Here is a 25934-nt window from a genome sequence, read left to right as displayed (position 1 = left end):
AGAATTTGTGAAAGATTCTACGAATTGCCCTAAACGCAGATATTTAAATAAAGTGATACTTTTTTAAGTCAAATAATGGTCAGGGGAATGGGTCGGGTGCTGCCATTTATCTATATTTTCCAAAAATAATAATTGCTTCGAAAAGTTAAAAGCATGCAAAGGCAATCCCGTCCCGCTGCGTTTAAAATTTCAAATAATTCAAATTAATCGCACATGACAACACTGCAATGGGATCGTATTTGCCTTGCTTTGCTACCGACCCAGCAGTAGTGCAACTGTCAAATGTGAGATGTGGTTATTTTTATTTCGTGAGGAAAAATGACCCAAAGTGCTACATTTTTAATAACTCTTAGGCATTGAAATATTTATTTGCAAATATAAAATACAGCTGTAAGTTGTAAGCAGATGAAAATTTAGAAGACTCTCTTCGAATAACTACTAGCGGATTACATTGTTATTATGACGTAATAACAAATCAGGAACATTCGAAATTAAATGCTAAGATTACGTTAAGTTTGTGTTAAGATGTCCGTACTCAAGACCTTCAAAGATTTCGTGTTATTTATGGAGAATAATTATTGATTCAGAAAATTGTTCTGTAATTTTTCTGAATAGATTTAAACCCCTTTGTCCGTCTAATATCTGTTCATGAAATCCTACGTACAACCTAAAGTTCGGAATTACCGAAATATTTTAAAAAAAGTTCAGCACACTCTGGACATGTTTCAGCCCAAAAACGAGGTTTATTGAAATTAAATTACATCGGACTAGTTCAGGATCACTTCCCGCATAACACTTTTCTAATATAATTTTATAAAAGTCGATGAAAAATATTGTAGCGTTTTAGTCCACAGAAAGCTATGCGGAATCTATTGATCCGATGGAAATATCTTAACGTGACAAGAACTTCCAATACCTTATCGTTTATGATGAAAATCGATCAAAAATACTGTTCTGACATTTGACGGAAGCCTTTATATGGCAACATGATTCGTTGCTTCATGTTTTGTGACGAAAACGTGCGGAGAAGTGAATAAATTTTACTAAATTTGAATTACCCGGATTCATCTTTCGTATCTCCTGCCATGCGAGAGCTCTTATCAAAACCTTTACATGACAATAAGTGATAAGTGATTGTTTTTCTTGCAATTAGATGAATAATTGCTTTACACGTAATGCTATACTTCATATAACGGTCGGTCTTGCCCGACCAGAATGTTTTACATCTATTACGAATCAAATAAATATTCAGATTCGTTCCGCAATCTAATTACATCATTAAACGCTTTTCGTCGATCCACACTATTTCAGTCGCTTAAAAGCTGAACATTTCGTAACGAAAGTAATCAGTTCGTGTTTGGAACTTGTTTGTGACTAGAAAATTGTGTTTTGTTGAAAAATGAATTTAATTAAAGGTTTGTTGGCCATTGTCGCGGCTTTTATTTCGGTGACCAGTGTAGCTGCATTTTTACATGATTTTGAAAAGGATAGTGACGGTAAGCTGTTGCTCCTACGCAAAAACTTTACATATATTCTTTGCTAGTTTTAATTTTCTTCGGGTGCAATCTATTCTAGAGATATGCAATTTACCTGATTCTGCTCAGGTAGCCCGTCGTTCGGTTGCTTGCGCTTCCCGCATTCCATCCTGGAGCTATAAATCGTCAATTAACCAATGCGTACAGTTCGAGTATAACGGTTGTGGCGGCAATTCTAATCGCTTTTTCACGCTGTACGAATGCGAACGAGCTTGTAAAAGATATTAAATAAAAATGTTCATTGGAATTTTTTGGTTTTAAAATTTTATTGTTTATTTATATATATATATATATTTTTGTTTTTTTTAATTAGCTACGTATACGATTGATTTCTATTAGGATTCTTAAGTGTTACATATTTGCATAGAGATGCCTTAAATCGGCATTTTTGATAGCGATCAATCAATCAATTATAATTGCAAGTTGATTGACTAAGCACGACTTTTATTTTTGCATTTCAACTAACGTAACGAGTTTATATCAAATTACTTTAGAGACCAAAAATCGTAGCTATGGTCGGTAATTTTGTAAGGGCACGACGACTATTTTTTCTCTGAGATTTGAACGATCCTCGTGGAAGATCAAACCCAACATTTGCTAATACATTGAAAGTAGAAGCGTTTATTGCGTTGCTTCTATTTCAGTTTTCGATACTATTGACAATAGGCAGGCAAGCAGAGGGGCAGATGGATGAACGAACAAACGGATGAATCTGACGAAATCAACTTAAGAAATTTAAGCGCATCAAAAATATGGCGTTAGATGAAGAGTAGCCGCAAAATTGCTCCCATTCAACACATTTTGAACAGTCTTGGCCCAAAAAAAAAAAAAAAAACATGAGTGTACCAAATCTTATCAAATATGTTGAAGGCAACATTACTTGGACAAAGCTTAGACGGACAGAGAGACAATTTGATTCAAAAAATGATTCTAAATCGATCAAGTTCACGTCTTCCATAAAGTATACATATATCAAAGACGAGTGGTGTAGAACACATAAAAACAGAGATAAGAATAGAATCTCGCAACATTCCGCATAGATAATGGACATCAGGTGGAAGTGAAACAACTCATAATATAACGAATTGAGAATTTTTTCTAAATATTTTCTGAAATCATTTAGAATCTGTCAATTGACAGATCCTTTAAATATTTCATATACTTTGTCTTTGAATTTAAAATCGCTTGCTATTAATTGTATAAGTTTTCAAGATATATTCAGAGTTACAGAGTCAGAAATTTAAGCAAAATTTCTCTGCAAAAGATCGTTGTAGGGAAAAATTAATCTACGCGCAACTAATGAAATAACAAACGTTTATCAAACTACCTTCAAAATAGACCAAATAAAAATCCAAATAATTGAAATTTAGAATAAAAGAAAATATCTGTTCGCTTCTACTCTGGCATATCACGTAGCAATTGAAATTCCAATAAAAGCAAAATAATGCAACAATAAGCAGATGAACGAACGTAAAGAGCACAACAAACGTTTTGTTATTTTTTTTTTTTTTTTCAAATAAACTGCAACACAATGAACATAAGTAATGTAAATATAAAAGTACATTCAAAAGGCATTGCAGGCATGCACAAACGTTCGTATATATTGCGTAAATACACATACGTACACAAATGCATGCGTATCGTAGTGAAATTTGTTTACAAATAGTATAATGAAACGTTTTTGTCAACTTTTCATTGAACATAATAGAAAAGTTTGTCTTGCTTTGATAAGTTGTAGTAGGTAAAGGAAAACAATAAAACAGAAATTTGTAATGATGATAAACATCCGCACGGCGACAAACACTTTCACAAACATGCGCCGATACATTTGATTAGTGAATGTGTGTAGCATTCAAAAAATATTACGATCTATCGAACTAAATATGACAAATACAAATGTACAAATACTAAATGTGATCTGCTCCCTTCATCCCTCACTCTCACTCTCAGTCTCAATCTTTTTCTTTCAACCAATCGTGTTTATTGGTATAAAGTACAGGTGGCAGAGAGGATGATAGAAATAATATTTTCTATCTTTCTTTGTATGTGTTTAATGCTAATTTAAAATCTGGGATGATAGAGTAAAACTTGTGCAGGCTAACGGAGAATAGAAAAAGGGGAATTACGTTTGCAAGGCACCGATCGAGTGGCTATTTATTGCAGAGCAAGTTTTCCTTTTTGACGTGAAAGGGAGCAGGCACTTCTTAACTTCCTACTACCGCCATTCGTGCATAGAAATTTTTGACGGTGAATGCTGCGTGCGAAAGACACCACAAACCAGCAAGATTGCATTAAGTATAAATTTTTCTATTGTTTTTGTCAAAGCTTCCATTCCTCACATTGGCCTTAGCATTATTCTTCTGAAGTCTTTCAAATCATTACAAATTCCCAGTAATGTAATTTTTCATATTTATAATGCATATCTCTCAACGTCGTCGGTCAGTTGCGAGGAGGTTAAACTCAATAAAAGTTAGTTCAAAAGTTAATGCTAACCAAACGGGGCCGGTTTACATTATATACTTGTCACGAATTCTAGACCTAAACAATTTGCGCAAAGTACATAACATACCTGGCCATTGTGAGCCACAGATCACCATTGAAGACCATACACTGCTTCGCTTAATAGAACTGTTATTCATATAACGACTGTTCAAAATACGGCGTTACGAGGAAAATGATCGGGAAAAATGTTCCAATGCGAACCATTTTCAATAGCGCTCGTCCACAGGTCCACAGAAGCCATCAGCGAACTAAATTCCATCAAAATATTTCAAAAATTTCGACTTATATAATGTACGTGGGCCAGCAATAAACGGACCGAAGGACAGACAGACAGACAAGCGATTGGTATAATAAACAGAGATACTGCCTCCAGTCTTCTAGCCGTTATATACGTGCGCACAAACTTAAAATAACTTTATATCATTAATGGTGTATGGTATTGCGGAAGCAGTATTGATTAGTTGAACAAATTTGTTGATTCGATCGGATATCTATAACTAAAACTACGCCTTAACCTTATTAAGATTCAGATAAAGAACTTTGCGTTCAAAAGTGAACCTTTCTCACATAGCATAGCGAATTCTCAGTCGTTGCTTCGGTGAATTTTTAAAAAAAGAAGAAGAATCAAAAACACTTTAAGTAATATACGTATCCATTGCAATCGAGTTGGCCGTGCTATTTATTGCAAAATTTTAAAATATTGTTTCCTTTTTATAATTTTTCAAAGAAAAGTTTGTCTGACAAGTCGTGTGTATCGATTATTATTCAACAAACAAAAAAAAAAACCCATTATTCTCCCCGAGCTATTTTATTTTAAAACAGCAGAAATTATATCAAAAAATGTCCAGCGGTAAGTACGAAATGAATGAAATCTGAAAATGAATTTCTTATTGAAAAAACGTAATGCTCTTCTCGTTTACTTCTTTAAAAGAGACGAATACTTCAAAAAAATTGCATCAATTTATTCCACTCTATGGTAATAAGAAGATCAGTTTTGAAGTCAAGGATTGCGCGCAGGCGTATTTAGCCTTAGCTAAAATCCCTAAGGAAAACAATGATATGTACGAGGTGGTTATAAGCGGAGAATCGAATGGAAAGTCTTCCATAAAAAGGAAGGGAAACAAATGTGACGTAACCGAAATTTCCACAAATGTGCTTTTAAAATGTTGCGAACTTTTATTAAGTTTTGAAAATCACTTAATTAGTATCGGTGTTAAAGATTTGGGGAAACCTTTCATATCTCACTTGGCTACCAAATCATTTGAATTAAATTTTATAAGCATAGATTGCGGTGATACCGGCACCTGGATGTTATCACCATTGCGGTTTGAGAAGCCAATAGGTAAAAATATGCCCTAGTTATGTTAGATTAAACTCATTTCCTTTTGATTTATATATAGAGCTAGTCACGCCGAAAGAGTCATCCTATCAGTTTTTTCGCGTAAACGAAGATCGCCGTTTCCATTTTGAAGTGTGCTGCTCGAGAGATGTTCAGCTAGCGCTTACCAAAACCCCTATAGTAGCTGATCCCATCTATGAAATTGTTATCGGTGGATGGCGCAACAGAAGGTCAGCGATACGTAAAAATCGTAAAAAAATTGTTGCGAGCGTCTCCACCCCTGACATTGTAAACGAGAATAATTTCGTAGAATTTTGGATAAGCTTCAAGAATAACACAATAGTAGTGAGCAGTCGCGAATATAAACGTAGTCTTTTCATGGTTCATAGAGTAGACAAATTGCCCGATTTCTTATTCTTGGGGGTGCGAACCGGCTCACATGCTACTGGAACTTGGAAACTATACGGTAAATCAACTTCACTATGACAACATAAATTAAAAGTAAATCTTTACCAGGTCTTTCCAATAAAATTGAACAAACATCGGTAGAGGCGCCCTTCGTTTTTCGTCCAACATTTATGTGCTGCAACCAAATAAAATGATGACTTTAATTTATCTTCAATATTTAATTTATTAAAATAAAGGAAAATTTCCCGTTTTTTTCCTAAAAAGAAATCTATTATTTTTTTAAACATCGAGCACTACCATATCATCGCACTTTTCTTACCATTGAATCTAAATTGTCAGCAACAGAACAGTTTATCAGCAATCTAGTTGCGTCAGGTAGTTTTTAAAAACTAATAGTCCTATGGACGACGAATCGGTCGTGAGAACCATTGTAGGGGGGAGAGTCGAAAGGTTAATTTTGGGTAAAAGTCGGTGAAGTTAATTTTCTCGCCAAAGACCTTCTCATTCACCTCACCACAAATTATAACTTGGTATCGTTTAAAGGTTCACCTCTCGTAAGAATCCTTGTATGTGAAAAGGAATTTCGAAAAATAGATTTACGTGGTCCGAACTTAGTATAATAAATTTACATAATCAGATAATATTTTACCATACTTCTTGAAAGAAACTTAAAATGTTCACATAATGACTCCGTCTGATCTACGTTCTTCAAATTCAGTTAGTATTTCAAGATGCTACGTTTCATTGATTCCTGCTAAGGAATACAAGGAAAAGAAATAGGGTGCGATTGTAAAAGTGATTCGATCGAATTCATTCTCAAGCGCGTTCACCCTTGGCCCAAAACACTGTGCATAAAATGTCATCAAAATGTCTCGAAAATTTGGGTACTGTGGATTGAACCCAACATCCGAAAGTCATCGGGATGGGCGGGCATTCCCACAATGATTCTGAAGAAATCATAAAACGTGTGCTTATTGCAAATCTTTTTGAATATCACGAAAAGGTGATTCTAACTCCAGTTTTCCTGGTTGCTGCATACATCCGCGTAACGGTAATACATCCTTCCCATAGATAGTAGAGATTATAATAATTAAATTTATAATCACCTGGTGCCCGACAGTAAATATTCATCATCTATAAAATGTTCTGAAAAAGTCGTCCTTATTCGTTGATACAACATACACGTGAATCTTTATAATGATACCCTTTAAAGTTCGCAAATAGATGTCGACTGTGAATTTCTTACAAGTGCTACAAATCCTTATTTCATTTTGTTTGTTTTAGATGTATGCGTAATCATTAAACTTTTGAAATCTCTGATGTAAAAGGTAACGTTGAAGGTAATTGTATTTTTAGCCAGAGGGTTTTTTAATTTCAATTTAATTTTGTATTATGTTATGCTTAGTTATTATTTAGTTTACGTTTATATTCGGTATACACTCTTCGCATTCATAGCGTTCAACGCAACTCAATTCAACTCAACTAAGTTAAACTTAAGTTAATTTAACTTTGAAAATATTGCGGTTCATTCAATTTAAAACAACTTATACATGCATCAAATTAATAACTTTTTCAGATTATAATGTAATGGAAATAAACTGAATGTATAATTAGCGAAATATAATAAATAAATTAATGTCTCGACGCGTCAAATGCGTCAATTAAAACTTTTCTTATTTGATGTTAATCTAAATTGAGTTTCGTTACCTCTTTTATTCTTTAAATATTTGACTCTTGTATTTTTCGTAATTTAATTAAGATACGATAAATTGGCAAATTGCTCTAACTGACTGACTCTTTATTATCGTAAAGTTAATAGAAATTTTAATATGAAACTTAATTTGAAAGTTTATTTCGATATGCCTATAATGTATAGTATCTAAGATGAGGCCAAATTTGATCACTGCCTTATCAGGTATATATAAGCAAGTTGATACCGGTTTTTCTAAGGGGTAAAATTACCTTTTTTTTTTTGGTATGATTTCTCCACGTGAAAATGCAAGTTAAATTCAAAAGTATGAACCGAAACAGCTTCGCTTACAAATATTCATTTGACGCGAGCCTTTACCACCGATCATCAATTTCGTATCAAAAATATTACAAAGTATTCATTGATGAGTTAGATGTAAACTTGGAAAATGTGTTTATACTTCAATGTCAGCTAGAGATAGTAAATTCACCTTTTTGACCTTTATGGGTGTGTTTATAAACGAGTCAAAATGAACCTTGTCTCTTGAAGGCTGAATATATTAATAATTTGCTCCAAGTTCTATATCAATATTTGCCATTAAATGAATATTTTTATTTTTTTGACGGAGAGACGAACAAGATTTAATCAATCCAGAATATGTATGTCGCTTATCCCAAAAATTATATACTTTTCAAAATTTTGATGCATACATCTGCGTATTGTAATGCAGCGGATAATAAGTAAATAAATCGAAATCCACCCTTTTTTTCTTAGTATAAAAATATTTCGGTATAATTTCTGCCCATTTTTGCATATCTCTCTGCACTCGCGATGTACACGGATGCGTGTTATGCATACTACTTTACCTATGACAGCACATTTTAGTCTAACCAATGCTACGAATGTAATTAATTTAAACATTAACGCCCACATAGCTGGTTATGTTTACAACCTTGACATTTTCAATATTTAATCAAGTATATCTTCTTTAGTCTCAACACACACGGCTTCGAAAATAATAAAGAAAAGCAGATGTTGTAAATTATGAGTTTTGTATGCGTTAAAGTTGATACTAAAGATCTCTTCTTCCACTTATCAGAAAGAGCATTTTAGACATCTCGGCATTTACTTCTGATCAAAGCAAGATTTTGCTCAATCTGTCTGTCGATCTTTTCTTTTTTTATTTTTCAAACGTTAACGAGCGAGTTTAGAACAGAAATTTACATTTACATGAAATAATTTAAAGCGAAAGCAGCGTTTATGTCAGAAACCAAACACCAGCGACATAAGATTATATCAGAATTTGCTTACAATTTGCTTGCAAAAAGCAAAAATTTCTCGTCTAAGGACTGAAGATATTAGAAAAGAGTTGTAAACGCCAATAAAAAAACCAAGTGGCCGGAATACTATTTCCGTTGGTTTATTGTAATATTTTTAACGATTTCATGCGCGAAAATTTATTGAAAACTCAGAACTTCAACAACATTCTCTGCTTGGGATTTTTCCCAAGCAAACAAACTCAAAACCGTAAATAGCCTCTAGCTTTCAAACTTTGTAAGTCCTTGTGATATATTACCTCTCGTCTCATATAATCGCGCAAAGAATAACAGCTGCTTACTTCTAATTCTAAGATTTACTGTTACTGGAAAAAAATCATTAAAAAACAGCAACGTTTACCACACTAATTGCAAAAAAAAAAAGGGAAAATATATTTAATAACTTTCTTTAAAATAGCAAAGGTATTCAAGGAAATATCCTTTACACTCACATAATCCAACGATTGAAATAAAAAAATTTCCAATTATTTGAAGAAAATAAGTTCAATTTTCTAATCACAAATTCATTTGTAATTGGCTTCAGTTATATATTGCCTCATAGTTGTCCATGTTACATATCCATACACACATAAATATGTTTATGTCACAGCATTTTAAAGCTGACATTTCCTACACGTATATGGGTTAAAACTGGATAGAATTAACAACAAGAAAAAAATGAATAACCCCTTAGCACAGAGCAGATACAATGATGTGAAAGATATACACATTTGTGTGTTTCTACGGATAGATATTTAGTGCAGTATTATTGAAAGTACTATTTCTGCTGCTACTGGTAGTAGTAATGTCATCGCTGTTGTAGCTGTTGTACTGAATTTCATTCCGATGTTAATCAATAGTTGCTCTTCCTATTGCTTTGCTTATAACCCGCAAATCTAGGTCACATCAACCCGCCGCAAGACCCAAACAGACATCAATACCACAGCGAGCAACACATGATTGTTTGCTTGCAGGCGTACTTTCGGTCCTATTGCATTAACTATCTAACTTGCTACTGCACTGCAAAGTGTTGCTAACACTTCACCGACTAGTTCAACGAAATGACGTTAGTGTGCTGCTAGCATTATATGCTTTAATGTAAACGACTTTTATATAAATTTCAATAGACCACCTACAACTATATCCCTATCTACGTTCTATGATAAAAAAAAACTTTTAAATTTCATATAAATTCAAATGAATTCAAATTTAATAATTAATTTGCGAAATTCACTTTCATCTCTTTAAATCAATTAATAAATAAATTAATAAATAATTTATATAATTAATTCGTTCGGGAAACGAATTAGCATTAAAATTTGCTCTTAAATTGCTCATGCATTGATAAATCGATCGGGAGCACTTCTGCGTCCGGAACATGAATATTTCTTTCTAACGACTATTTGAGTGACCGGATTTCGGAAATATCTTCACGAAAATTATGAGGTGGTATACAAAAACAGACCTACGTGGAGCAATTTCAATAAGGTTGATTTCTTCTTCACTTTTTACTTTAAAGCGAACATTGAAAAATTCTACATAAATCCGCCACGGCTGGAAAGGAGATCGTTTACGGCATATATCTAATGTCGAATTGACGTAATCTTTCAATAGAAGAATGTCTCGTTATGGATAACAATGGTGTGCAAATCAGAAACACTTTATTATTTACTATGGGAAAACGACCTATTGCAGGTAACGTATTTTAGAGAAACAGCCGCAGAACATTACACATTGCTTGAAGACTGAATTCATCAAAGCTTATGTAATGATTTAACTTATATCGAACTATTGTTGAAATTTTCCAAACGGTAAAAATTTAATTTCGTATGAGCGGAACGGTTGCCATAACTTTTCGAGAATAGGCGTCATAGGCCAAAATTGGAAAAGAAAGTAATGTGCTTGTCTTGTCACTCAATATCTCAATAATTACAAAATCTTCCTGCTAATAGGCACTGTGCCCATTGTCCATTTACGGCCGTTTTCGCACTCAACATTTATTTCACAGAACTATATCGTCGAGAATCAATGACGAGTACGTACTTGGTATTGCGAATCATAAACTGGTCGTTGTACTCGGACAATCTCTGGTAACCTATCAAGCGACAATCGTGTCATCTTGGTAGCAAAGAAGATGTAAAGCAAGTGATGAAAGAAAAGATCGTAATGGCAACGCAAGTTGGCAGCGTTTTATTGCGTAGGGCCATAATCAATTTTGTTAGGAAAGGAGAGAGTGTTGTTCATTGATAGTTGAATCTTGTGGCTGATAGAAGCCGGGCCCTTCGTAGACTCCAAATTAGATTAGTTTGTCGCCGTGTCCAGCTGATGTAGACTACGACTCAGCCGAAGGATAATCCATCCAAAGAAACACTTTACCTTGCCACAACAATTTTACTGCTTACAATTCGGAATGAGTATATGAGTGTAGTACCATCTGTTGGTGAAGTGTAGAAATTAAATTCGATTAGATTAGAAAAATGTAATTAAATTAACGCTCCCATAAGGAAGCGTGCATAGAACTTTTAAATATCTTATTGTCGAAAAGCATATTGTCTTAAGACTGTTGACCAAAACGAAATGGAAATGGAAAATTTTTCTCTAAAATCTTAATAGAAAAGCATGCAGTTAAATTGATGATGTTGATATCGTGAGAGTATTGTATACATCAAATTTTTATTCCACGTCCGTCGCTATTCACGACTCATATATAAAAATGTAATTTTCTTGCAAGCACAATTTTATGTTAACGATCCATAAGATGTTAAAAATTTACTCTTATCCAACAGTTACCTACATATTACTTTCTCTTATTCTATCGAAACATATCGTGAATTCTTTTGTGTTAGACTAACAACATTGTTTACAATAAAAATTAATCCAGACAACTAGTAGAAAATTTATGATTTTAATGCTACAACATTGTCGCACACAGCAACGCTTAAACCAACACTAATGCTGACTCTAACAAGCCTCTGCTTGCATTTTCTTATCTCTCTAGCCAGCCATTTGTCACACTTTTTTCAGCGTTCAATTTCAATGCTGGCTTTCATATCGATAGACTTAAGGTTTTATCGAAGAAAATCCATAAATTTTCTCCTTAGTGTTGCACCAAATCTATGCAAAATACCAAAAAATACTTTTGACTTAAATAAATACACATAAATCGCTGACATTTTAAACCTTTAACTGGTTACTTAACCAACGAAACCGACAGCTACGTTGCATTGATTATTTATTACATTGAGCAACGGTGGGGAAAATGATTTTTACTCTATACAATCAAAAGTCTCGTACTTGGCACATAAAAGATTTTATTCTTTACCATTATTTTCTTATTTCTATGCGATACACGAATTGCCGAAGGCCAATAAAGGGTGTTTAACATTTGTATAGTAAGATTATTCAGAGGTTGAAAATTTACTTGAATTTTGAATTCGACTTTCTTCGTGTACGATTTACTACTGCTTCTTCTATTTAAGAAATGCTACCTAGAGACATCATCGATTACCCACTTTCACGTAACACTGTGTATCCTTCGCTCGCGGGCATAAAAATACTCAATAGAGTAGTAGAGTGCTCAACGACTTTTCCTCGCCAAAGTCATACGTCTCAGTTCAAATGCTTATCTAGTTTTAGCCCTCACGCGACTTTCCAACCTTGCGGCAAATCGTAATAATTCACATGTCGTAGACATTGACGTTATGTGAACTCATGTATGTATATGTATATGAGAATATGTATATATGCATATACATGTATGCAGAGCAAGTGTTCAACGCAGATAGGAGATATTTTTCCACCAATCAAGTCCCTGAGACTACTAGGCTTTCTCAGCGTTTTCTCCCACCTATCTTGGAGGCGCCTCCATACTGCAAGTCTAACTATGGCGACTCGTCGTTCCTCAATCACGCTGCCAGCCTTTGGAGAACAACACTCATTTCATTCTCAAGACCCAGAATTGCAAAATCACCACTGTCTTGTTCTCCTTCCTGTATTTTCCTAACCATCACTGCACTAGATAGGCACTAGAGGGGGGACGCCAAAACAACACATTGCATGAAATGTTCTTCATTCACTAGTCTCGAAACTTTTCATACCTACGCTGAGTAGTTTTCATTTTGGCTTCAAGGCGAGAAAAGTAAGTTTTTACAATACAAAGGGCGAACAGTAGAACAGATGTTTGGGTGTGCTCCACTTTGGAAAATGTAACAGATTTCTCGTAATTTTTCATTAGTTACGGCAGTGTCGTCCGATCAAAAGCATTTTTAAATGACAGCAGCAAATATTCTGATGTCCTTTATAATGCTATTAAATATACGAAGTTAATTCTTTTAGGTTTCTGATTTGGGTTCAAGATTTACGCCTGACAAAATTGACCGCACCTTAAGGCACTTGCTCCCAAAATCATAACTTGTAAGCCATTAATCAATGCATGCGTATGAAGAAATATTTTGGTTCTCATTACAAGACCACCGCGATAAAGCGATAAAGATCCTATTTGACTCAATATTAACGAGCAAAAATACCGCAAAGACTTTAACTGGAGAACGGGAGAACGGAACATTTATTACGAAGTAGTTTTAAAATGTATTCAGTAATACAATTGTTTCCCCTAAAAAGTCATTGTTAATGAAAGCTTTTCTTCCACTCAAGGTTGTACAATCTTCACTTTGCGACTCCCTGGTGATTAATTCGCAGCGTTATTGAGGTATGGGATCTTTTCTTCCGAGAAGAACGTCAAGAAGTGCTAAGGACTACTTTAGCTACGTTTAACGATTTGGTGTTGATGCCATTAGTTAATTGATTGCTTTAATGTCACAACATCTAGAAATCATATGGATAGAGCTTTATATGAGTATAGCGAAAGGGCAATAAGTAAACTGTTTTATTAAAATGTGTAATGACCACAGAAGTGCGGACTTTCAATACAAAATTACTTTTAATCGTACAAACGACTTATAATTAAGTTTTAATAGGTTTGTTACAAATTTTGTTTATCACTTTAAACGCGGGCATTACGAAAAAATCCCTGAAGCTAATAAAATTAATAACAATTTGCCTCTTATTGTATGCATGCGCTGCCCTGTCATATTTATTTACATTTATTTAAATAGAGGTAGAGGAAAACGTTGTAAAATAATATAACATAAACAAGTAAGAAAATTATATTCGGCTGTGACCGAACCTTTTATGCTCGCCACCGCAACTAAGGAAAAAAACAAAAAAAAAAAAATTTTTGTATTCTATATACACGGTGAGGGTATGGTCGATTATTACACAATATATGAGGGAATGCTTATTGTGTATCTATTTTAATTTATATCTAGTAAGCAAAAAAGGAAGAAGGGGTAGATATTTTCAACTTATGTTGCACTGTATGCATGCCCTGTCGGCGATTTTGCCCATTTTGAATACCAAGCCGCGCCCAAGAACTATCAATATTTTTTTGTTAAATTTTAAGTCAAGGGCTTAATTTTTTTGCGAGTAGGAGAAAGTGTACCTCAGAGAAACGGAATCGATTGTGCATTTTATGTTTGCCAAGAATTTTTATTCTTTGCGGGATCTTTGAAGCCTCCGTCTGGACGTTGCAAATATTTTGGAAAAATGAATATACCTTCATCCTTCGGAGGTGAATAGAAAAAAGTTACGCAAAATAATTACGTTATTTTGCTTTTGTTGAGGGTCATATTTATTCCTTCTTTTTTAAAGATATTTTCTTTTATGCTTTTTTATTTCTTAAGGATAGGATAACGTTTTTTTCCTTTCATTATAATTAACGACATGTCGTTATACCCTACACCATTTGTATGTACAGTATATTAAATGAGTGCGGGTGCATCTAACACTCGCAATTACTTAAGTCGAACTCAACTTTTATTATACATAACGATTCAGAATCATTTGCTGCCCCTATGTACATTCATGTATTTAATCTCAACCTCCATAACGCCATTTTTAAGATATTTTGACGAAGCTTGATACATAGATGTGTCCTTGACCAAAGGCGAACCCTATAGAAAATCGATCGAACCCCCTTCGCAATCCATTCTCCATGTAACACCTTCCATTGAAAAAGTTGTGATAAGGAAAAATTGCAACATTTCCCGACAAAAATGGGTAGAAAGTGAAAAAATTTCTCATCAAAGTAAACGTGGAAAATCGGATAAGATGAGACAAATTTTTGGACTTCCTTCTCATATGAAAACAAACAACAAAAATTAAACCTCAATAAGGAAGCAAAACGGTCTAATATTTAATATTTCACAAGGAAAATTCATCCATAATTTGGTCCTTGGTTTGAGCATATTTGGGTCAGGTAAGTCAATGTCTTGGATTGCGCGCCATATAAGGAAAGAGTCATGTTTCTTATGGTGATAAAATTTAATTGTTAGTATTTCATAACAAAAAACCAAGAACATTGCAGTCAGGCAAGGACGACCTTTAGATACGCTACACCACTGCTCTTAACACAATTGTACACTCGTTTCGGTAAAGAGATAACAAAAATTATACATTATTTTCATGAAAAGGCATATTTTTCACGAAAGCCCGCTTATTAGAGGATGCCTAAAGCGTCTCACGACATGATTAAAATTTGGCAAACTTAATTTACTTCTCAAAACCTTTATTATTTTTCAATTTCAGTCATGAAAAGCTAAAAATCAGACTTCTCTCCATATAAAAGCTTGCTTTTCTTGATAACCCCTGTATAGGTTGGAGTCTAAAAAATAGACCTAAATTAGCAACATTTAATTTTTTCGCTACATTGCTATTACAGAGAAATATTCATCATAAGATATTAAAAATTGAAACCTTTTCTGAAGGGCTTACTATTCATTCTTATATGGAGTGATGTCTAAGAAATCAACCTATGTGATTCATACTAGGTCCACTTAATTTTTAGGTCAAATAACTGTCACGAACAAATTTTCATCGTTACATTAACAGTTAGCCCTTTCGGCATATAGGAGTTTCATGAGAATCCTTATACACTGTGGTATTTGGAAATTAGACTAATGTGGTCTAAGTTTGACTAGGTTGACTCCTCTGTCAACTTCAACAGCCGATTGAAATTTTTCACAGCAACTTACAATGCCGCAGTACTATTACGCAGCGAATTCTCGACAAATACAATAGTTTTTATATATAACGAATTTTCAAAATAAGACTTTATATAGGGAGTGGTTCAATAAGTCAACCGATCCGAGTCATTATCAATTGCGTTCGCCTTTGGGTCAAACAACATCAGGGCAGCAAATTTCATTAATATATCTTCAAAATTGCGACCTGTAACTTGAACACAAAAATATATTCATGTATTCAATGGGACAGACGGGTAGACAAGCGGAAATCGGTATAATAAAAAGTGAATAAAAGTTGTATAAAAGAGTACGAAAAGGTGACGAATAACAAAATCTTTGATAAGAAAAGTAGTTCTGCTAAATTTTGACAAAATCAGTTCGCGTTACATGTAAGCTTCACGATAAAGACAATAAAAACAATACAACAAATAAAAATTGTATTAGGTGAAGTTGTATAGTGCGTTTAAAAGTAGCTTTTGCTTGACTATAATAATTTCATTTGTTTTATTTACTAACTTTGTTTATACACTTTTAATAGGTTAGCCGCTCAGTAAGCTATTAGAATTCCTCTTTGAATGTCTTGGAGTGTTAGAATGCTTTGTTTTGCAATGTTAATAACTTAACACGATACCTTCCCTTGCAGTTTGTTCTAAAGATATTAAATTATTACAATTCACTTTGCTAAGGCAACCTGCTATGCGTTAAATTAAATTTTTCACTCACCGCTTATTAATGTAAAGCGCAATTTTTTCGAGAACTATACAACATAAGAGTAATGTGTCTGTAAATGGAAACATGCACCAAAAAGCACACACAATTATCACAGGTCTTATAAATGTTCTCATATTTCAATTGCATGCAAGTTCATGACTACACCTATGACTGTGAATATGAGGACACGCTGCCAGTGAAAGCAACATCATGTTATCATCGTATTATGTTGATGTTTGAAAAATACTGCCTGAGATTGTTTTGAAAAGGAAACGAAAAAATCCATGCAATTGCATGTGCTATACGTGCATTAATCTAAAGCACAGCAATGGGCGAATTATACTTTAGACTCATGCTTCATACAACGTCCCTACTAAATCGAGTGTATGGGTAAATCTATAATTGTTTGTTATATAATGCGATGAGTTTGTGTTTTCCATGCATTCACAGAAGCATCAAAAATGTTGTCGACATATTGTGTAATGATTTGAGAAACCCATGAATAATTCAAAAAAAAAGAAAAAACAAAAAAAAAACGCTTGGACTACTATTGCGTAGGAGATGCTGCTACGTATTCGATGATAGATAGATTATTTGATTATTTTCGTCGTATACAATACGTCGCTGAAAGGGAGAGGAAATGAAAAGTTTCCAGTTTTCGCAAACAAAGCTTGTTGTCGCTCAAAAAACCTTCCTGCCACGAAGTATTAAATTAGTTTCTACGTTGTGTGATTTCCTATTTACTCACTCTATGTCAGTTTCTATGCGATAAGATAAGAGCGTAATGCAAGACAACAACAAAATTGATAATTAAAACCGAATATTTATGCACTATGCGTATTGAAGACAATGCGAAACTTTCCTATAAGGCAGGCGAATAAATATGCCAAACAAGGTCAGCAGTAGCAGACAATTGCAAAGGTATCGCCTAAATTTTAACCATAACACAAAGTAAACCTACAGGTATTGGTTGTTCAATAGGGACATCAGAATAATAACACGTTATATAATATTTTAGTTCGATAAGACCGACCGTTAAAAACCCATTTTTATCCTAAAAATAACAACAATCACATTGTTGACCATTATTGACCATATGTAAGGGCTTATGGTCCTAATTTCGCACAGCAAATTTTCTTCGTAGAGAAGCAAAACTTAAATCTTGCTATACCCGCCTGAGTCGCCGAGTACGCAAAGAGTCTCGACTAACAGTCTAATGGTCGTGGTTTCAAAACTCAACTTTGGTAGAGTTTCCAATAAAAGTGGCAGCTTAGGGCTTTAAGATATTAGTCTTAGAATTTATGCTCTGACTAAATGAATATTAATAACAATAACAATAACAGATCTTGCTATCTATATACAAGTTTATATTTTAAAGGAGTTTTTTATATGGGAGAAAATTTAAAAAAAAAAATGATTCCAATCCAAATTTTGACTTAATCATAGAAATGATATTTCCAATGCAATTCGATCTTGGGCCCAGGCATTAGGCGAAGGGATAGGCATTCAGAATCATTTTTAGGAACTATTGACATATTAGCTGCGTCAAGAATTTTGATAGCTTTTTCGGTTAAAAGGTAGTGAGGGGTACGCCAAATTCGGACCCCGGCGAATATAACTTACTAGTTTTGCTATTTTTAGAGCGACCATTTTTCCAAAATGTTTGCAACGCTGAGAAGCGAACATCAGAGACATATGCTATTCTCGATCCACGGCGGCGCTGAATCGATTTAGATGTGTTTGTCCTATCACCTATCGGCCTCTGCATCTGAGTTGGTATATATCGACTTTAAATTTAGCGAAACCTTTGGTAATTCTTGCAAGACTTGCTTGACATGCAGTCAAACGATGCGTCTACGCCAATACTAGCTCGAACACCTTTCTTTTTAAAAGCAAAAAAGGTATTGCTTTGCTGCTCATTGTGTTGAATAGATGTAAGGATAACCAAAGGAAAATGGAAAAGATCATCGACGACGATTGCGTTGGCGACGTAACGAATTTTTTTTGTTTTTTAAGCTTTTTCAAGATAATTCTGGTGAGTGTGAAAGATTCAGCGAATGCAATTTTGTTACTTTTTAAAAATGTTTGTAATTTTATTTATTTATTTTTTTTTTTTGTTTGTTTATTGGTATTACAAGCTCTGCCTTGCAATTACATCTCTCAAAAAAAAGAAAAGTTTTTACTAGCATCAGCAGAATTAATTCATTGAAAATGTAAACGACAGCATACTGTCCACAAACTATACGAAATTGTGCAACATTTTGTGGTTTCGCAATTGAAATTTTGAAATGTGTGGTTTATGTGTAATTAGTGACATGGTTTTTATGTCAAACTTACTTATATGCTATACATGGTGTACTATATGTATGGGCCTATCTCTCTTATATAAGTTTATAGACAGTTAAGCAAACATGTAAATATGTATGTATATCAATGTGGACAAATACTTTTTGATGAGCTGACATTAATAAATTAAATCTGTTAGCATAGTAAACTTATTTCTTCTTCTTCTTTCTAAATGTCAAGGTAGAGTTTGTATGCGGTTTATAAATTTGTTAAATAATTTTTATTAAGTATATTTCAAATAAAATTATTAAATAAATAAATTTTATTAACTGCAGGGAGAAAGCAAACAAACAAAACAAACTTTTTTGTTTACATATTTAATTAAGTGCATTTTAATGTCCGAAAACAGAGCTTGCGTAAGTTTTGCTCTCAGAAAACCATTTAGATTTTTAAGGGCATGTAACACTTCTTATGAATTAAAAATCAATTAAAAAATTATTTTAGTCATGCAACGTACTTTGTACACTAACTACTTGGAACAATTAAAAAAATAATTCACATTTTTCTCAATTGCTAGCGCATCGGTGGGCTCTCAATCGAAGCCTGTTACTCTTAATAGCACAACTTTTGCAAATATTTGTAACCGATTTCACATCGATATCTGCTTGCCGATCCTGTCTGCAAAACAATCACACGTCCCCTTTCAAACATAACTTGTACGGTTAAGTGAAGAATACATGCTCTAGATTTTGTTAATGTAGAAATTTTCACAATAGAAAATAATACAGTCGGGCAAAGCCGACGATTAAAGGCCCTACTTGACCCAACTCAGTTTCTCATTCAACTTCGTACGCATACTTTTCATGAACGCTCTTAAACCGAAGGATGGCTAAGGAGCTTTTCTTGAGCTTTCCAACCACCAAAAATGGATGCATAGAGGACGGATAGATGAAATCCAACTAATTTATGTCAAAATAAATAAATTATGGTGTTGTCCGTCAGCCTATTATAATGACCAACTGGGATGAAACGATTTTCTACTAACCTGTCAGTAAACTACCCATCCTTCATGATTGTGCATATGCACATACATCAAGCGAACTTTTTGTATAAATATCTTTACATATTTTTCCTTACATGCAATTCTTTAGATAAAAATAATGTCAACTAATGCTGATGAGCGAGCAGCTTTCTTGCAACTATAAGACAATGAGAGTAAACTAATAAATCTTAAGACTGATTCTATATCTCAGCGAGCTAAGAGGAAAATGATTGAAATCGAAGAAAGTTTAAGAAAGGCTCTGCCGTAGGTGATTTGATATGATTGCGTTGACATTATGGTAAACAAAGACTCCTAGCACTGGGTCACGGCCAGGCACGACTGTAAGCAAATATTTAGCAGACTTTGATAAAATTTTGTTAAGAGACACAACAACTTAACTAGAGTAGTATTTGCTTCTAGTTATCTTTAAGATGAGAATTTAAATAATGCAAAGATATTTAAGCTAACAGCATAAGAAAGATATCATGTCGTATATTAAGAATTCTTATCGCTTACTTAGGGCAATCTTTGAGAGATCTTTTATACTAATTTCTAATTAAATATTTTCCCTTCCATTTTACTTAAAAAGATTTTATTTATATATATATATATATATTTTTTTTTTTTCTTTAGTGTTCTATCAATTCACTTGCACACGAATTATCTATTGCTTTATCTCTTTACATTTTCTTATACTCTTCTCTTCCCTTGTATTCCTCATCCTTAAAGTGCATATATATATATGTAAAAAAAAAAAATATAGAAACTACAGAGTTTTATCTACTTTCGCGTTGCTGACCACAGTTAATGGCCGCACGCGCTTTGTAAACATATTACAACGATACATAATATATACAAGTAACACTTGAAATAATTAAAACACGTTCTTTTTTTTTTTTTTTTTTTTTTTTTTTTTGATACAAGTCGTAACCGCACGTAATTACTTAACACAAGTTATCCGCACTAGATGCGAAACAAACGAGCTGGTAAATAAAGAGATGCAGCTATTGACCCAATAGATTTAGTGGGTGAGATAAACTGACGTTGCAACCATTATTGAAGGATGCTTTCTATAAAACAAAGAATTACGTTTCGCTCTTCCTATGCATTTAATAAACAAAACCTTATACTTAAAACTAAACTTTTTTCAGATTTGATTCGAAGATAAGTTGTGTAAGGCGACGTAATACATTAGCATCGTATCGTACATAAGTTACATACGTTTTTCATTTAATTCATATAATCTATAGCAAGTCCACTATATTAAAGAGATATCGTATGATTGTTTAAGTAAAACTTTTATTTTCTTAATAAAGTAGGTTAACAAGTCGGAAAGTGTAGCGAAAAATCTGATGGGACGAGCCGTATATATGTTATGATCTTTACAGCGAGCGTAGAAAAGTCTAACGAAAAGTGTAGAGCAGGCTACAGTTTCCAACTGTTGAAAATTGTGTTGAAAAACTTCATTAAAGAAAGTCAAGGGCATTGTTTACGAAACTTCTGCCAAAGCGTTTGCAAAGGGTGAGAAAAAATTTAGTCAAGTTAGGACAACGCATAATCGAAGTTTCTAAGCAAGTGCAATGACAATTTAAAATTTATATTATATGTCTTCGCTCTTCCCACTCATGATTGATTATTCGATCCCTTTTAATTATTGTCATCATTAGCTGATCGAAGCATTAAAGATCGTTATCAGGCATCAAACTTGTTGTGTCCCCTCTTCAGAACAACCTTTCAGATACTATCTATTAGGACTGCCTAGTCTTTGTTGTGCGATCACTTATCTATGTAACGGTCTCCCTTGCGTAGCCCTTTTGTGCGGCTATCCTTGAAGTTTTCATTATTATGTAGCGTGTTTATAAAATCTACTGTCAATTCTATATCCACGTACCAAGTCTATAAGTTTGCATTTATTTATTGACTTGCATGCATTCCAAGTTAGTGTAGCAGTGAAGCGTTATTCCAGTTGCTTTTTATACCCGTGTAATTAGTACTTTCCACATGCCGATCATTTTTTTGCGTGCCAAATCCAAAAGTATTACGTTCTTGTACACATCGTCCGCAATGATTTATATACATTCTAAAGATTTAAGCATTGTAAGATTAGTTAACAATCAAGCACACTAACTTATTACCCGTCTACTTGATACACGAGTGCATAGTTAGATGTTTCGTTCAAACAGATTCTACAGATTCTAAGGACAGACTCGAGATTTTTTTCGAGAAAATCTTCTTTAGATAAAGGCTATAGAAGATAATATTTTGTCACTCTCTGCTCTTAAATTTATAAATCATGTACAACATTTATAAATCATGGTGCATGACATGCAACTACACAAAATAACCCAATATATCCGGTAATGGGAGTCTTGTTGCAAATCCATAACAATAAAATAAAAAAAAATATGATTTGCTTGTAAAAAACGTAAAGTGAAGCCATCGTCCCAGTGTTCAAGGGACCCATGCAAAAGTTTATCTTTTGATTTGAATGGGGAACAAGGACAACAAGGAAGAAAATTATGGAAAATTGTAGTAAGAAGATATACAATGTTTATCGCAGACAAATCGGTTCATAATCGTTTCTCTCTCTCCCCCTCTGGAACTTTCTTCTGATTGCTACTAACGTATTGACCAAATGAATGTACCTCTCATACTTAGATGATGGGCATAAAAAGGTTCATCGCTCAGCCGGTACCGTTAATTCAGTGTTTTGCTTCTTTTTTTTAAATACGCTTTCCAGGATGAATTTAAGTGAACACCTTTGCTAAGACATATGTTGCGAATCTCAAATAAAATATTTCTCTCTTTTACGAGTCTCTCGCTTTTTTAATGCTTAAGAAAAAACTTTTAATTATAAATATTTAGAAAAAATTTAATACACGTTTCTTAAACGACCGACAAACTCTTAAATAAATTTGATATATAAAACTCGTAATGCATTTATAAAAACGAGTCGAAAAAGTTTTTAGATGTTAGTGTTCAAAGATTAAAGTCTTTAAGACGACTTCTACATATATTTTAAAAGTTTTTTTTTTTTTTTTTTCCTACATGCAAACAGTGCATGGAAATTTCATTTTTCCAAAGTATTGGACTAGAGCTGAAAGCAAGAAAACACCAAGTTTTACCATCAAACATCAAATTACATCTTTAAAACTCAGGAAAAAGTAAAAAGGTGAAAATACAATTTGTGACCAAATACACATTAGCAAGTTTAGATTATTTTTTTTTTTTATTTTTTATTAAGAAAACTTTAAAGCACAAACTTTTTTCACCCCTTTTTTCTCTCTTCTTCTAACTAACAAATTTAACCGAAAAGCTAACACAGAATATGCAACAGCACACAGCAAAAGAATGAAAACTTACGAGAAAGCACGTCAGTAAGTCTCATGGACGAAAATCAGTTAGACCATGAGTGATAGATACACAAGGGAAGAATATAGAATATGAAAAGCAATGCTTGTATGTGTGGCTTGATGGTAAATATATTTGAAATCTTGTGCTATATATGTATGGGGAAAGGCAAAACCAAAGGCGGTAGCATTAGGTTTTCTTTTCTTTTATTTTTTTTTTTTTATTTTTTTTTACCAATTGAAAACTTTTTCAAGCTCTACGAAATACTCATACGTTATTTTCCTTTTTATTTTTATGCAAACACATGAAAAAAAAGAAAAAAACTCGAGAAAACTTTATAATGGATGAAGATTTTAATTGGGAACATTTTTCCACTTCAACTCCTTAACCAAAAAAAAAATAAATAAATAAAAAAAAAATCCTATTAAATTTCAATATTAGCTTAAAAGAAACAGGTTTAAGTACAATTTACTCTTAGTTATCTTTTATATAGAAATTTTTCTCTCTCTATAATGAAATTTTCTGTTTAGTTGATTACCTGTGACTTCCTTCCATCATTACTTCACAATAGCAACAATAAAAATTTTCAATGATTAGAAGACTAATATCACGCTGCCCTATTCAGCAAGAATGATGATGCGTTTATAATGTTAAGGCGCAATCGACCTATATTCAAGATGTACATTCGCCTACAAACAAACATTAAGAATCTACCCTCAATTTATTCTTCTTATTTTCTTTCCTTCTTGTCTTCCGTCTGCTTCACTGAACTTCTTTCCACTTTGTCTATCAATTTGAATTGTCTCTGACTTTTGCCTTTATTGTTTATTATCTGCTTTACATTCGTTGTGCATTTACCAAAAGAAAGTAAGTTAACTAAATTGTTTCGTTCGTATAGCGAAAATTTCAACAAACTAACTTTCATAATAATCAATCGAATACTTGCTCCGCAAATCCAAATGTAAATATATCTGAAGTGAGATGACACAAAAATATATGCACTTTCGGTCTGATTCATCCTTCAATATCCTATCTTTTAGCCCAGTTGTATTAAAAGGTTTAACATTCGATCGATAAATGCCATCTCTCAAAAAAACCAAAGCACTAACTAATTTTTTTACATTTCAAGTTTTTGCTTCGACTTTTCATACCCTACATCCGAGGGCAAACGCTATATAAAATAGATCGGATATTAAGCGAACGATAGCCGTGGCCGATTCACATTAAAATTGCCTTCCGTAAAATTGTATTTTAAATTTCGAGGAGCAAGAAGGCCACCTCGAACCGTAGCTAACGAGTACTGCACACATTTTATTAACCTAGATATTATATTAAAAAGGAATAAATTAGGAATCATAAAATCATAGGACTTAACTTATCGAACAATAATTTGAAAGCGAATTTACTTTGATTTTAACGACATTCTGCTCACTGAAGTGTTTTGATGGCAGACCAGAACTTAACGAATTTCTTTGAATAGCTTGTAGAGTAATATTAACGAATTTTAAAGAATAATTTCATCATAAGGCTTTTGTGCGATTTCTTATGCGAATTTTATAAAAGAATATTAGCAAAAATTGAAATAAGATCTTAAACTCAACCAGGACAACCAACTGTTGCAAGGAGGCCAATAGGTAGATAGCATTAGCGGAGGTAGTTCTTAAGCTGTGAAAAGCTGGGAAAAACTGCCAACTGACACAATTTATCATTTCAGTTTCAGAGAAGAATTTTTCATTTTAAACACAATACGATCAATACTTTTTCCAATGCATCTACACTGAGCTGTGATTTATCTAATAGCTAGACTTCATGAATCCGCTTAATATCAAATTTCTCTTTCAATTTCTATTAACGCACAGCGAAATGGACAAATAGAAAGACAAACAGTCGATGTGTGTGCGTGTCCCATGATCCCCAGGAGAATGAGACGATACCTATAAGCTAGCGACCCCACTACGCTTGGAATTCCAAATCTACTTAATGTGCATGGCCAACAAACCTAAACCTGGGGAATGTTGAGACCTCTCGGCACAACTAATTATTCGCTTATAGAGATATTTGAAAAGCAAAGCTACCGGGAGCCTTACCCGACAGTCACAACTCACGCAAGATTTCCTTCAAACGAAGTTTTTTCATTCAGCATAAGTGATGCGTAGTGAGTGGGTCCCTGTCCCCCATGGATCTTAAATTTAGATTATAAGCCCTTTAGCCCTTTACGGCGACTCCAAACACTCTTGCTTCTGGATCTCCCATACAATCCTGGTTAGCCAAATCCAAATTATCCTTGCTCAAGATATTTGTACATCGGCAGAGAACAACTGACATAGACTGCTCCATGTTCTCGAGGGCTACTTCTACTTCTCAGTATTCTATAATCTAACTAACTAACTAACTAAGCAGCAATCTGTTGAGAAAAGAAATGCTCTTTTATAAAAACAAACAAAACTGCCTCCAGTGCATCTCCTAAGCTATCTATGCGAAAAACGGGAACGAATGGAAAAAGAAAGGAGCAGACGGACTGATTAACAGCCGCATAAAGGAGTGGATAGATCGTATAAGAGGAAGATACAGAGGGGGATAAACATACGGTAATATATAGAATAACATAAACATAGACATGAAAAAAATTGACATACATATACATATACACATTTTTGAACAATATAAATGAC

At 33.5% G+C, this 25934-nt stretch overlaps 2 protein-coding genes across 2 annotated transcripts; both read left to right on the top strand.

The window, feature by feature from the left end:
- Positions 1 to 1371: 1371 nt before the first annotated feature.
- LOC119634214 (kunitz-type serine protease inhibitor 2-like) lies at positions 1372 to 1798 on the top strand. Its single transcript, XM_038028247.1, has 2 exons — positions 1372 to 1496; positions 1576 to 1798. Exons 1-2 carry the CDS (start codon positions 1400 to 1402, stop codon positions 1761 to 1763), a joined length of 285 nt encoding a protein of 94 aa, XP_037884175.1. The 5' UTR covers positions 1372 to 1399; the 3' UTR covers positions 1764 to 1798.
- A 3079-nt stretch (positions 1799 to 4877) lies between these two features.
- LOC119633093 lies at positions 4878 to 5862 on the top strand. Its single transcript, XM_038026315.1, has 3 exons — positions 4878 to 4887; positions 4969 to 5379; positions 5438 to 5862. The coding sequence occupies exons 1-3, from the start codon at positions 4878 to 4880 to the stop codon at positions 5860 to 5862; spliced, it is 846 nt and encodes a 281-aa protein (XP_037882243.1).
- The last annotated feature ends 20072 nt before the right edge of the window (positions 5863 to 25934 follow it).

Source organism: Glossina fuscipes, unplaced genomic scaffold (genome assembly GCF_014805625.2).
Source record: "Glossina fuscipes isolate IAEA_lab_2018 unplaced genomic scaffold, Yale_Gfus_2 2, whole genome shotgun sequence".
NCBI classification, from domain to species: Eukaryota; Metazoa; Arthropoda; class Insecta; order Diptera; family Glossinidae; genus Glossina; species Glossina fuscipes.
The sequence above is the reverse complement of the archived record's forward strand: the minus strand, read 5'-3'. Positions and strand labels throughout refer to the sequence as shown.

Excerpts from the sequence above, each read along its gene's own strand:
- LOC119634214 (XM_038028247.1), top strand. The coding sequence starts at position 1,400 with ATGAATTTAATTAAAGGTTTGTTGGCCATTGTCGCGGCTTTTATTTCG. Across the intron at positions 1,497-1,575 it reads TTTTGAAAAGGATAGTGACG|AGATATGCAATTTACCTGAT; the intron begins GTAAGCTGTTGC and ends AATCTATTCTAG.
- LOC119633093 (XM_038026315.1), top strand. Across the intron at positions 5,380-5,437 it reads GCGGTTTGAGAAGCCAATAG|AGCTAGTCACGCCGAAAGAG; the intron begins GTAAAAATATGC and ends ATTTATATATAG.